Source organism: Orcinus orca, chromosome 1 (assembly GCF_937001465.1).
Source record: "Orcinus orca chromosome 1, mOrcOrc1.1, whole genome shotgun sequence".
Classification (NCBI taxonomy): Eukaryota; Metazoa; Chordata; class Mammalia; order Artiodactyla; family Delphinidae; genus Orcinus; species Orcinus orca.
The window spans coordinates 14687063-14702380 of record NC_064559.1 but is presented as its reverse complement, the minus strand read 5'-3'; the positions used below and the strand labels follow the sequence as shown (position 1 = coordinate 14702380).

At 37.5% G+C, this 15318-nt stretch overlaps 1 protein-coding gene across 2 annotated transcripts in view; it reads right to left on the bottom strand.

Moving 5' to 3' along the window:
• The window catches only part of RAB3GAP2 (RAB3 GTPase activating non-catalytic protein subunit 2), a 90285-nt gene that overhangs the window by 21752 nt on the left and 53215 nt on the right, over nt 1–15318 (bottom strand). For both annotated transcript variants that reach the window (XM_033430450.2, XM_004271021.4), the window contains exons 13-22: nt 15070–15209; nt 12704–12920; nt 11988–12131; nt 11668–11750; nt 11249–11313; nt 7850–7940; nt 5706–5833; nt 3082–3295; nt 2599–2696; nt 191–296 (exon numbers count right to left, since the gene is read on the bottom strand). In XM_033430450.2, the coding sequence (XP_033286341.1) occupies nt 191–296; nt 2599–2696; nt 3082–3295; nt 5706–5833; nt 7850–7940; nt 11249–11313; nt 11668–11750; nt 11988–12131; nt 12704–12920; nt 15070–15209 (1286 nt within the window). The remainder of the gene's footprint in view (nt 1–190; nt 297–2598; nt 2697–3081; nt 3296–5705; nt 5834–7849; nt 7941–11248; nt 11314–11667; nt 11751–11987; nt 12132–12703; nt 12921–15069; nt 15210–15318) is intronic.

The following is a 15318-nucleotide window of genomic DNA, read 5'->3' as shown; positions in this document are numbered from 1 at the left end:
AACGCATTAAGAGCTTTCTATGACTACACAGAAGAGTCTCTCTAGTGAAATGTTTGGTACCCTCTGGCCTCCTCCTGTTAAGAGAAAGTATCCTCCCTCCCGTTTCTGCAGAATTTCAACACTGCACGCGGTTTCCGGGAGTGGGGCCCACGCTCCCGAAGAGCTGAACCTCGGCGCCCACAATGCTCACCTTTCATCTTGCTCAGGAGGCACAGCGTCGTATGGAGACAGCAGACAGACTGCGGTTTGTCCAAAATATCTTTTTCCTTAGAAAGCCAAACACTCAGGAGCAGAGACTGAAATCAGATTTTAAATCTTTTTCAGTCTAAAAAAATATTTACCATAAGCAAAATCTTGTACTTTTCTAGAGAGCACACATGTACGCGTGAGCGATCCGGTCTCTCTACTTTTCTAGAGAGCACACGTGTACACGTGAGCGATCCGGTCTCTCTACTTTTCTAGAGAGCACACATGTACACGTGAGCGATCCGGTCTCTCTGGTTGAGAGGGAAGTGCTTGCTTGTTACATGATGCAGCGTGAGGGGTGGAACAGGCAGCTTGTCTAACTTAAGAGATTATCATTTGTTGGGGATCTACATCCCATTTCCACCACTTCTTTAGGCCTCCTGGGACAGAGGCCATACTGGTTTTACTTTTGCATTTCCCTAATGGCTAATGGTGTTCAACATCTTTCAGGTGATTGATTATTTGCCATTTGTATGTACATGTTTTGGTCATGTGTCTGTTCAAATCCTTTGCTCAGTTTTAAACGGTACTGTTGTCTTATTACTGAGTTGTACAAATTCTTTGTACAATGTGGACACAATTCATTTATCAGATCTGTTTTGAAAAAATCTTGCCATTTCAGTTTCTTAACAGTCTTTTAAAAAACAGAAGTTCTGAATTTTCATGAAGCACAGTTTATCAATATTTTTCTTTTACAGTTCATGCTTTTTGTACCCTAAGAAACCTTTGCCTAAACCAAGCTTTCTCTGGTGTTTTCTTCTATAAGTTTTGTTAGTGTTACCTCACATTTATGTTCCACTTTGACTTAAATTTTATATATGGCTTGAGGTAAAGGTGTGAGGTTTGTTTTTTCCAGGTGTTTCTCTAACCCCGATTTAATGTAGACAACAAATTTAAATGAAATTGATTAAACACAATGGAAAATAAGTAGTATTCTGTGTTCATCTATTTAAGCATCACAATTTTGAGTGATAGGTAATACCTGTCTCCTTTCTTTTTAACTTTTTATTTTGAAGTAATTATAGATTCACTGGTGGCACAAACGAATGCACATGGAGGTCCTGTGCGCCCTTCCCACAGTCTCCCCTAATGTTCACATCCTACACAAAGCCAAGAAACTGCCATTTGTAAAATCCATAAAGCTGACACACGTTTCACTGGTAATACAGGCACTCGTTTTGCATCATGCAATTTTATCACGTGTAGCACTGCATACATGACCATCACCACAATCAAGACACTCGACTGTACCATCGGCACAAGACTCCCTCCTATTAACTCTTTATAGCCACACCTGTCTCCTCCCCTACACTCATCCCTAACCCTTGGCAACCACTAATCTGTCCTCTCTCTCTACAACTGTGTTATTTTATAAAGAAAATAAAATCACGTAGTATGTATCTTTTTAAGATTGGCTTTTTTCTATCTGCATATTTTCCTTGTTTATTCAAGCTATTGCTTGTAGCAAGAGTTTATTCCTTTTTGTTGCTGAGGAGTGTTCCACGGTAAGGATGTGTCACCGTTTGTATATCCATTCACCCACTGAAGGGCACTGAGTAGTTTTCAGTGTTTGGCTAGTATGAATAAAGCAGCTTATGGACCTCCACGCGCAACCATGTGTATCTTTAACTGCTTTCCTTCCTGACATATACACTGCAGAGTGAGGTAGAACAGAATCCCTTTTTAAAGAGCTTACATGTTCAATTAAAACAATACGTTAACACAGTCAACAAGTTCATAGAGGTGGAATGCCCAAATCCTGGCCAAAATTTAAGATGTGTGTGTGGGGCTGTGACAGAGTATGTTTATGTGTACATGTGCGAGGTTGTAGAGGGCAGGACGGTGATGGTGGGCTAACTCCCCTGCCCTTTTCAGAAAGGGTGAAAATTTAGTGTTGTACTTTTTCCATTGGACGATTCTTTTATTTGCATTTGTTATAGCACAGACATTAACTCCTAATATATATTCAGAGTCTGGGAGTGTTTGATAATTCTATAATGCTTTAAGGGAACTCCATTTTGTTCTCCAGAGAAGATCTTTTTAGTTCTAATATGAACGTTTTTACTGAAGATCACAGTCCACTGTAAATGCGTGCATACGTGACAGATTCTACATTTATTCTAGGCCCACCCCGGAATATGCTGGTTATAACTTACAGACAACGAGAAAAGTAAGGTAATATTATTCAATTAAATACGGTGATTATAAATATCCTTGATCATTTTTAGAAAGTTTTCATGTATGTTCTATGATATGCTTTAGACAATGGTAAAAAAAAAAAAAAAAAAGAGAGAGACTGACACGTCTGGGTGACAGTAGCAAGGAAGAGCATCCAGAAAGAAGAAACCTTACCAACAACAGCTGGGGGCTAAGTCCAGCTGACTCCAGAGCGTGGCACATATCCTCAGTGGAACTTTCTCCACATAAGCACTTCCAAAAAAAGAAACTGCCTGGTAAAACAAAGTCAAGACACGTCAGTCAATGACCACTTACCATCTGGACTCACAATCTTCCTGAATTGCAACCTAGATCCCCAGAGGAGCAAAACAACAGGAGAGAAGAGCAATCAGTGGTGTAACCGGCTTACGTGATTAAAGCAGAAGGCAAATCATTACATGTCTGACACTGTCTCCTGAGCGTACTTACTAATTCAGTACAACTTTTATGACATAGTGCCTACCTGTCCAGAGGATCTTCTGTTGACTGTAAAACACACATTAAATTCTTCGGTTAATTAATTTCAAAACAAACTCAATCTCTGAGATGCTATAAGCTCCTCCCAGGCTCTCATCTAGAATAGGGAGGATTCAAAGAGCAATTTCTCATTCTACCTACCTAAAGCCACACGGTCCTCTTCACTTATCTTCTTTATGTTGATCACATCTTTCTCACATTCTAAATATTCCAGAAATGTTTTGACAGGCAATACACCATCCTTATCATCAGAAAATCGGACAGCAGTCCTGCTGTTCTCTTGTTTATACTTCTCTAATAACGCCTGGAGCTTAAGAAGTTCTTTTTCGTCAAGCCTTAGTAACACAGCCAAGTCCTTAAATATATGGGGAAAAAAAAAACAGTTCTGAATAGACCATGTCTCTTTCTATGACTCTTCCGTAAGTGTCAACACTATCATCTGAAATGAAATGCAAGACTAAGCAAAAGATGATGACTTTTGAATTAATGTCATAGCTATGATGTGCTCTGCTTAAAACTTTACTCTCAATTCATGAGTAGGAGGTTATTTAAATAAACTAATCTTGAGATACTACATATTACTGAAAGTACCACTTTTAGAAAGTTTCTTGAGATTATACTCTTCTAAAATGTCTAAATTTTAATAAACATGTATTATTGCTTAATCAGAAAAAAAATTTAAGCTTTTCCCCCCAAACCATCAGGGAGTTCGGGGGTTTTGAGCATGAGCCCCCTGTTCTCCTGGCTCGGCCCCGCAATGAACCTTTCTCTGCTGAAAAAAAAAATGTTAAAAGGGTGTCAACTGCCAACTCTTGTGATTCCGAGGAAACTAAAGAACTATTTGAAATTTAATGCTTGTTTATTAAGCAGCATAAACATTATAAAATAAAAGCAGTGGAAAACAGTCTTCACTGTATCTACATATAAATCCTCTATGTGGCTCTTGGGGCTGCAGAGATACAACCTGCCAGCCTTACAAGCTGTTTTTACACACCTTATGTGCAGAAACATCTCCTGATCTACTATTATTCTTCTAAACTAGGGACAAGTGTACACATACACATACACACACACACACACACACATTCGCCATAGCAAGCAAAACTTTCTTCCCCTCATGCTACATGATTAAAGCTGCATTCTTAAACAAGAGCAGTTTTGTTATTTATTTACTTATGGATGTTGTTTTAAGAACAAGTAGTAAACTGCAAAATGCTATGGAATACACACAGGTGGTTCAATGCTATACCAAACTTATATGAACTATGTCCTACAGACAGCAAAAATGAATTAGTTTAGATTTGAATTTTAGTTTTGTATGTACAAAATTAGCCATTCAGCCTAGAAGTTGACTGCATGTTTTTTTAAGGATCCAAATAAGTCTACAGCAAAATACGGTTTTAATTCTTTAAAAGCATTTTAAAGATAAAAAAATAATAAAAAAGAACAATCTGTCAACTGATTTTTAAATGTTTATAATTCTTTTGCACACTATATTGGGGTTATCGAGTGGAAATGAATTCTACAAGGGATTATTAATGCCATATATTTAAGTTTCTTTTGCAGGGTTCAAGAGAGACAGTTCTGATTTTATTAAAAAAATTTAGGCACTGAAGAATCTATGAAATGTCCAGGCAATCCTACAGACATAACTTAATCAACTTGAACTTTTCTGTTGCTTGAAATGATTTTTCTCTATTGGTGAAATAGATAGCAAAAACAAAAGCTCCTGAAAAATGGCTTTGTCATTTATAATGGCACTCACAGAATATTATTGTGAAGATTGTTAAAACGCTTTATAAAATCCATCTAGAACCCCAAAGATAAAAAAAGATGTTAGGACTTGTAGGTTATTTCCAATACAAAGGGAAAACCTTCTCTCATTTTTCTGTCTAAAAATTTGTATTCGTGTATGTGTATTTACAATAAAAGGCATCCACTTTAAAACTCAATTAACTTTCAGATACACCAGATGAGTTTTATAAAAGCATTACCAGTGACTTGAAAAATCACTAAAATCACCTTAATAATTTTCCTTTAGACAAATAAAAGACATGAGGCCCTGATGCCAGGCAACCTGCCCAAGGTCACACAGTAGTCGAGGGAAGAGAGGACAATATTTCTCTCTATTCTCTACCAGGAGAAATGCGATTTCTCTAGATGGAAAGTAAGAATTTTGTATACTCTCCTCAGAAATGAGCAACACTGCACTGTAACAGAGATTACAAGGTGCTATCAGTTTTTTACGTTTTATAGAATAAAAACACAGAACATTTTCTACAATGACTTTAAACACTCTGATGTACGATAAAATATTTTTTTAAATGTATTTCATTACACAGGAAACAACAGAGTAGTATGAGCTTGCTAACAACACAGAAAAGCTGGACTCTTCTGTTTGGCAGAATCTTTTTTTTTCTTTAAAAGAAATTAAAATTTTGCTACTTCAGTAAACTGCATATATTTTAATTGGCAAACCCTGTCCAGAAGAAGTTGTATTGTAAGAAGTAACCTTAAAAATTAAGGAAAACCAAATGCTTCTAAGTATTAAAAATGGATTAACAATAAGTTCAATATTCTAGCCTAAATAATATAAATTTAGCACCAAGGCACGGAAAGCCAGCAGAAGGTCTTGTAAAGAAAATACTGTTTTTTTACACCTAAAAAAACCCAAAACCTTAATATTCTACTTCTTTACTACCAATTAAAAAAATAAAAAATAATCAAAGAGATTATTTTGTATAATGAATAATGGGATTACTCACATTATCAGAGAATGGCGTGTCTGAATGAAAATCAATGGAATTTAATTGACTGACAGACTCATAAAGATGGAGTAATTTCAATTTATTGGCACAAAACTGTAGCAATCCTTCATCAACACACTCAAGCTCTATAAGGTAGAAGGAAAAAATAAAGAGATATATTTAACAGACTGATAAAAAAGGCCTTTCTTTCATTAAATCTCTTAATATTACATAATTCTTTGATGTTTTATTTTATTAAATATTGGGATGCTTAAGCTATAATGGATTAAGAAGGCAAAAATAATTTTTCCCGTCATGGCAAAATGTCTAAATTTTTTAATGAAATAAGGTGCTCTAATAGAAGGGGACGTTAAAAAGAAAAAAAGAAAGACAGAAGAAATATTTTAGTCTAGTACTCAAATTTAAATAAATGATTTGGAAACAGGTTTGACAATGTTCTCCCTCACCCCGTCAATCATATGTTGTCTATTATGCTCACACCCTGAGGAAGGACAAATAGAAAGTTGCCTGCCTCTTCTTATTATCATGGTCAAAGATATTATAATTCAACCAGAAAATGTGGATTGTGACAGAGGTATCCTCAAGAAAGGCTGGCAAAAAGTAGAATTCCACTTAATATCCTCCATCAATCAGGTTTTTTTTTCAAGGTTAGTGCTGGAAAAATACTCTCTGTATAATACATATGATAATTTAAATATTTATTTCTAATACAAATGAATACTTCTTCTCTAAAAAGGCAGACACTGAAAACTCCCAAGAACTCTGATATGGGATATAGTAACATGGAAGACTGTCCAAGTTCTTACAGCCATAATAAAACTTAGCATACTGAATACTTGACATTTTTAGGAGTCTCATTCATGGGTAGAACTTGGAACTAGTGATGTTACAGAACTCTGACAATGGTGTCTGGTTTACTCCCAGCCTAGTGCAAGATAATTTTTAACTTAATAAATTTTGATATTTTTTAAGGCCTTAGGATGGGATAGGGGGACTTTATCAGTGCACTATACTTTTTGAAAGAGGTATTTCTAACAAGCTGTATGCATTACAGGAGTTTACTATTTACCAAGAGTCAGCTTTACACGTGTTGGAAAAAAAAATTCTCAAAATTAGGATGCTTGAAAGTCCTGAAACAGCATATTATGACTTATCTATTAAGTTACTCTAAGTTGGCTTAAATGTAATTAAATACACAGCTGGTTTCATATTTACACAACAAGCAAAAAGTCATGACTAGATGAAGTCACTGCATCACACACTACATTTTTAAATGATGTTAGGAATTCAGAATAAATTAAATTTTTCTAGCTCGGCTGGACAGAATGTGGAGTTACAAACCCACAGTTACAGATGTAATTCTTTTCCAGACAAATACATTCTGAACAGTAACAACCAACCAGAAAACTCAGAACTGGTCATGTAATCATAGTCTGTGATTTTGGAAGCCCTAGTTCCGTTCATGAGGGACATGGATGAAAAACTGTGGATTCCATACATTAACAAAACATAAATCAAAGCCTAGAATTTTTTTTAAATCATTATCATAGTCAAAACAACATTACTTAAAGTTAAATAAGACATAATGGCAGCAAGAGAACCTGGCTGTTTTTTGCTTACCACCAGTCATCTCGTCCCCTCCTGCCAATGGCTTTCACAACGCTCTACAGCTATTACCACAATAATCACTTCCCATCATTCTATACTGATATCTTTCCTCCCAGTAGATGGAGTCAAACGAAAACTATTTACAGTAAGAAACAGAGGCAACATATTCAGAGAAAGCTCAGAGGAAGATCAACAGCATACAGGGAATTAAAACAGCAACAGGGAATTAAAAAGTTCCCAATACTAAAGGTATGAAATAAGTTTCCTTCTTTCTTATATATTATTTCCACATTAAAGTAACATGATGGGGAATTCCCTGGCAGTCCAGTGGTTAGGACTCTGCGTTTTCACTGCTGAGGGCTGGTCAGGGAACTAAGATCCCACAAGCCGTTCGGCCTGGCCGAAAATTTAAAAATTAATTAATTAAAAAATACAGTAACATGATGGCATCATAAGCAGTTAATACTTTCTATCATCAGAGTTATAAAATTTGAGATGAGACCATAACCTCCAGTCAGTACAAATCCTATTACCTTGATTTTGTAAAGTGTCCATTAACATCTGAGTGATGTTTCTAAGGCAGGAAAATGGTAAACGTATGCTTGCCAAAATGCTTTCCAATGCCTAGAAGAAAGATATGGAGCAATTCTCATAATTAGAAGGCAATGATTTTGTTCTTTAAATTTTACATTTATGCCTATACTTTCACTACCCCAAGTTTCAAAGGGAAGCTCCATTTTTAAGATGTTTTATTATACTTACCTGAGAGTTAAAGTTGCATCATAAGTACTATGTCATCAATTTCATGTCATGCCAAACATGGTACAATGACAGAAAGTCCAGACTGAGAATGAAACAACTTAGAAGGCTATTGATGTTCAACAGAATGGCCAAGACAAAACAGAAACAGAGATAAAGGTATTCACCAATAAGAGTCTGAATAAGTCTATACTCTATAGGTATAAATGAAAAGCAGACACTGTCATTGTCATGTCAATAATAAAAGCAGACAATAACTTAATTACTGCTATATTACTGCACTTGAGCATGGCTGGCTGAATCCACAGGCCATGCTAGATATGTATGTATGTATGTATGTGTGTGTGTGTATATATATATATATATATATATATATATATACACACACACACACACACACACTCCCCACCTACCCGCTTCCTACCCACTAGTAGATATTTAAGAGTGGTTATCATCAGTTCCAAAATCCCTCTTCATGCCTAAAGAAGCAACAATCAGAATCACAAATGGGTCAGACATAGCACCTGAAGTTCCTACTTATCTGTTCATATCAGCACATTAAATTGGATTTTGACTGATGAGATTAAATAGTCTAAAAGGTAGGCTAAGAATGTGGCATGAGACAAATATCAGATTGTAACACAACAACTCTGTGTGTCTGTGGAGGAGAAATGCGCGTAGAGGGCGGCTCAAGAGGTTGGTCCGGCCTATGATGAGGCAACTGGGTGAAGGATATAAAGAAAGTGACCAAAGAGGCAAATACCCTGGAAAATGTAATCTGCCTCTGTTCTGTCTACTATCACACAAGCTAGCAGCTGGCTCACTGTCCTATTATTCAGTCTTCCAAAGTCTAAACTGGTTTCTTTTCCCCCTTAACTGTTGTAAAACAATACACAACTTTCACTGTTAGGTTGTCTAGTATTTTTAATAAAATTCATAGCTTCATACAAAATTCAGTAGTAGAGTAAAACAAAAAAAATCAAGAAGACAGTTTGCACTATGCTGAAGTTTCCCAGTTTCGTTGTTCCACGATGTAAGATAAGAAAGATGGTATCAAAATGAGAACTGTGTGGGTTATGAGCTTCCTTTCCACGACCGATGCCCTAAACTGCCTCTCCACATGCCCACCTTCTCACAAGAGTCCCTTTAATAACGGAGGCTGCCCTGAGGAAGATGAGAGCCCATGAGTGCTGTCAGTGGAATGGAAAACTCAATTAAAAGTCAGAGACTTGCCTGTTGTACAATAAGACGATAAACAGCGTTTTTAAAAAATGACTGCCGAAGTGAGAGAGTGGCATGGACATATATACACTACCAAATGTAAAATAGATAGCTAGTGGGAAGCAGCCTCATAGCACAGGGAGATCAGCTCAGCTCAGTGCTTTGTGACCACCTAGAGGGGTGGGATAGGGAGGGTGGGAGGGAGACGCAAGAGGGAGGAGCTATGGGGATATATGTATATGTATAGCTGATTCACTTTGTTATAAAGCAGAAACTAACACACCATTGTAAAGCAATTATACTCCAATAAAGATGTTAAAAAAAAAAAAGACTGTCACAGTAGAATAAGAGGGATAGAAAGAAATTAGTATTCACTAACATCCCACTACTTTAGATGCTGTGCATTATGAAAATGACACATTTGGTAAGGTCCCTGTTTGAAGGAGCTTAAAAGAGGTAAAGAGGAAAAAGTTGGGGAGCTTGACTAATATACATGAAATAATTAGAAAACAAGCATAGTCGGCCCTCTGTATCCATGGGTTCCTCATTTGCAGATTCAACCAACCATGGATTGAAAATATTTGGAAAGAAAAAATTCCACAAAGCTCCAAAAAGCAAAACTTGAATTTGCCACACACTTGCAACTATTTACATTGCACTTACATTGTATTTGCAACTGTTTACATAGCACTTACATTGTGTTAGGTATTACAAGTAATCTAGAGAGGATTTAAAGTATACAAGAGAATGTGCCTAGGTTATATGCAAATATTACACCATTTTATATAAGGGACTTAAGCATCCTGAGATTTAGGTATCACAGGGGGTCCTGAAATCAATGCCCCCGAGGATACCGAGGGACGATTATAGTCATTAGCTCTCTGGTTCTGATTAAAAGTAGAGCTCAGAGGCATCCATGAGGATTGATGTGTCAGGTAAGAATTTATAGTTAGAACCTGAGCAGCATTATGAGGGACTTGGATAGGAGGAGAGTAGGAGTAATATAATGAGTTACCGTATTATAAGCAGGAGCCTGGAAAAGGTAACCAGTCTGACTATATCATGAGAGGCGGAGGCTGTGGAGCTACAAGGCCTCTTCCACAGTATAAATGCGAATGTCAATTAGTACTTTGAGAAGCAATTTATCATCAACTAGTACAGCCAAAGCTCATACCTAGCAATTCCACTCTTACACATGTGCACCAGCAAAAATGTACAAGGATAAGCACACTATCATTGTTGTTAATAGCAAAAAACTAGAAACAAGCTAAATGTCCACTGACAGGAGAGTGAACAAATAAATGACAGTCACAGAGTGGAATTCAGATAGCACAGTACATGAGTCAACTGCAGCTGCAGGCAGCAACGTGGATGAGTCCCAGAAACACAATGCTGAAGGAATGAAGTAAGTCACAGAGGAAGACAGAGCGTGACCCCATTCATATAAAGTTCCAAAAAAGCAGAAAATGCATCAATATGTTTTAAAGGAGCCATACAGAAATGCTGTATCTGTAAAGAAAAGCAAAAGAGAAAGGAACACAAAATTCTGAAGACTGGTTACCTTAGGGATGGGAGAAGGGGACGGGATGGAGGAGGGACGTGCAGGGCTCTTCAGACTTCCTGGTAACATTGTTTCCTAAGGTGGGTGGTCATACACGTCGTTGTCTTATTATTATGTAATTTGAATATACGTTATGTATGGATTTGTTTATGTGTATAAAACACATGTGCTTCCACGTATGGTAATATTACTTAATTTAAAAAAGAAGAGAGGAAAAAAAGAAACAATAGAAGCTTCCACATGGGAATATAAAAAAGGATGAACAGGAATGAAAACACAAAGGAAGATTTTAGCCTGTCATGTTTGGAGGGAAATAGGAAGAAAAAGATTTTGTTAAGAAGGATATGTACTAGCTACTCAGCAAGAAAGTTCATTTATTATATACACTTACTTGTTTTTTGGTTGCAGGGTACTTAATATCGAGAATTAATTCCTTTATTTCTGTTTCAATCAAATCTAGAAAGAAAATTAACCAAAGTAAGATTTTCACTTTTATGACAGTTAAACTTTATTCTGAAAGAAAAAATCATGTATTTGCAATATCAGTCATTCTAAAGGATTTCTGGGTTCTCGCGGAAATCATTGTTTTATTGTTACCAATTTTAATACTCCCTCGATGGCACATTTCATCCTCCAGAGTAATTCCAGTAAAAACTACACATGATTACTTGTACCTCACCTCATTCCAAAAAAGGAGCTGAAATAGCTCATAAATGCACTGAAGTGTTTTGATTGTTCCATTTAGAATATTCTATTAATTTAAAAAAAATGACATAACAGTTTGCTCCATTTTTATTGAAGGATACCTACCAAGATTGGGAGATTTTGCTTTCAGTAAGGCTCCCAGTTTCTTCACTAAGTGCATGTCCTTGGCTCGTTCACTCTTCTTATCACTAAAACAATAAATACAACAAATTCTTACAGAATGTGAAACTGTTTTCCTTCTAATTTTGACACGCTCCAGATTTCTTTTTCCTTGCTATTCTTCCTATTTAACTTTAAAGGTTATCAGTCTAATCCGAAAAGAGAACAAAATGATAACTAGGAAACAAAGTAAAACAAGTAGCAAATAAAGGACCAGGAAAAGTTAGCAGAGGGACATGAGTAAGCTGGCACGTGATACAACTTACCTCAATGCTAAATGGAAAGGGACATTTACTGTTTTCACACTTCCAGACACTGGATCAACCAGACAGATCTGGTAAGTCTGCGGCTGCCAATTCTGACTGGTAACGTTATTTAAGCCCATTATTTTATAGCCAGGATACAGAAGCCTGAGGAAATCACATACCAATATGGTAAAAATCGTAGAGAAAGGAAAAATGTTACAAGGTGCTATTATGACAGCTTGGGACTCCTACATTATTATCAATTCAGAAGCATTCGTAAGGCCAATAAATACTGAGACCAAAAACATAAGTAAAGCAGGACCCAACTAGCAGGGTTCTTATACCTTGTTAAAATGTGCTAGAAAATTAAATGAACACAATCAGGCCTAAGCTGCAGTGGTAAACAAAGCATTCACCTCACTCAACATCATCACCAGGGGAACCGGAAAGAATCTTTCCTTTCGAGCCTCCGCAGTGTAAGTAAGGGCTGGGGACAAATGACAGCACCAAAGCTGACTTTAATTCAGTAGCATATCACGGCCTTTTCAATCAGATTCCTTTGCTCTTAAATACTTAATCCTTAATTATATACCAGGCACTCGCAGGAAAAAAACATAATAAAGGACATTTCAATTCTCAAACAACTTGTAATCTAATAAGTAGCTTTAATAAAAGCTTTACTCTAACAAAAGCATTCCTTTCTGTAACCAGGAAAAGGCCCGGCGTTTGCAGCTTACCTGCAGTGCTTTCCCACGTTGAAAGCGCCTACTCTAGGGCCCTGCTGTGTGCTCCACACTTCTAAAATGCCCCTCCGCGGTGCATAGATCACAAGGAACTGAGCTACTCGACTTGGACCCTGAGGACTTCCAAAGGGGGAAAAGTCCACCTTTTCTGGCACTCTTTCGTGGAGGTCCTCTACAATTTGGATCCAACCAGTCTGTGCATCTCGATACCCTTGGAGACAGAGGAAAGGAAAGCTACTTAGTTATGTCATCTAGGTTTAGCAGTAGCCTCCTGAAGCACTCTGGGATGTTTCTGGCGGCGAGGCGGGGAGCCTTAAGAAAAGCTGTAAAAGTACATTATCGGGGGCTTCCCTGGTGGCGCAGTGGTTGAGAGTCCGCCTGCCGATGCAGGGGACATGGGTTTGTGCCCCGGTCCCGGAAGATCCCACATGCCGCAGAGCGGCTGGTCCCGTGAGCCATGGCCGCTGAGCCTGCGCGTCCGCAGCCTGTGCTCCGCAACGGGAGAGGCCACAACAGTGAGAGGCCCGCGTATCGCAAAAAAATTAAAAAAATTAAAAAAATAAAAATAAAAAAATTTTTAAAAAAGTACATTATCGGGTGGGACGGAGGGAGACGCAAGCGGGAAGAGATATGGGGACATATGTATAACTTATTCACTTTGTTATAAAGCAGAAACTAACACACTATTGTGAAGCAATTATACTCCAATAAAGATGTTAAAAAAAGTACATTATCTTTTTATTATGAAATACATTAAACAGAAAAGAAGATAATAATTATGATAATACTAAATCACCAAGTCTTATTAAAACTTCAGATTTTGCTATATTTGCTTCTGATCACTTTTATTTCTTTAAGAAAAAAACAGTTATCCCAGAGGCTTCGTGAGCACCCTTCCCTCATCTCATTCCCCTCCCTCCCTCTTTTTAAAAAATTCTGGGGAGGTTATCAGGTTCAGACTTAAAAATACAATTAAAATATAAGAAAAAGATCAAATTGGTTCCCTGCTATTCAAGTTCCTTGGTGATGTGCAGACAGAGGGAAAACACGGGCTGCAGAGAGATGGGAAACAGCTCCGGCTTGTGAGAAGAAAGATGCAGCTGACACGTCTTCCACTTGAGGGCGGCCCCTCTCACAGGCAACTGATCCCTCTCTTTTCAGTACAGGGAGGAAAACGACAGCCTGCACCAGCTGCAGAAGGACAGGCAACAATGGCAGCGATAAGATCGCCATAGGGGATTTGGACCAGCTGGTATATATTCTGGAAAAGTCTTGCTGAGAACATACCCTTGATGTTGTTTCAGAAGACAAACACCATTTCAGGGAGAAATGATGTATCCGCAGCATTAAAACCTATTTCTAAAGACACTTAAACATGTGGCAGGTAAACACTGCAGGAATTCTCTGGCAAGAAGGTTAATAGTGGCCTCAGTCTGGTCCACAGTAATTTAATGCCCTCAAATCCATTATTCCTCACAATGCTAAAAACAGACCAGATTGCACCAAAATTGTGATTTCTAATCAGTAGTCTGAGCTGACATGTTGCTATTCCAGATAACTTCAAACAATGCATTCCTCCCTCCTCCCTGGTCAAGGAGATTTTATTTTACTCAGGTTGACAATGTGCCTAGATATTTTCAAGTCTCCCTTATAGTTAAGTTTGTCCACGTGACTAAGTCCTGGCTAATGTATTGTAGAAAAAGCTTGGCAAGACTTCAGAAAGTATCTTCAAAGTGGACTAAACTGGCAGTCTTCCTTTCCCCTTCTTCCTTCCTGGGATGCAGATTAAAAGGCTACACCTTCAGCAGCCATTTGAACCATGAGGTGCCTTTGCATGGGGAAGCTACATGGAAGGAGACTGAGTTCCTGAGGACATCACAGTGACACCATATCAACCCTGTACTTGGCTCTATTGTTTGCCACTAAATGCAACTTCTAACTGACAAAGTTCCTGAGACACTTAAGTGAACTGACCCAAGCACGTAGATATGGAAGTCAAATGAGAAAAAAATGAATTTTGCTAGGTTTTGCCATCTTAAATCTGAAACACTTGCCTTGGCATTCGAGGGGGCAAGAAACTGAATTCAGGAATTGACAATGACAGTGAAAACTGAAAAGAGGTATGTAAGGAAGAGGTTAAAAGTGCCTGAGTTGGTCAAACTTAAAGGATGTATCAGTTAGACTACTGGATCAAGTGTTGCTGATCTGAGTTTATGGTTCAAACAAACAAACAAACAAAAAGCATAAACGTAAAGAATTAAACACTGTTATCAACCAGAAGCTGAAGAAGGATAACACTGTCCAACTGCTGGGGTAGAAAGCAAATTAACTTTTTTTTCTGGATTTTTGTAAGAAAGTACCTTTCCACATGCGTATTGCAATTCCTCTAGCTACGTCCAACAAAATAATTCTGCCAAAATCATCTGTTACTGCTGCCAGCGTGTTACATGGAGACAGACATATACTTTCACCATGGCGTCTAGAATCTGGAAGTCCAAACCTGATATTTGAAAGAAAAGAGAAAGCTCAAATCAAAGCGCGATCTAGAAATACATAAAAGAATAATGAAATGCATTAACAAAATAGGCTGAATCTCTTTTTATATAAAG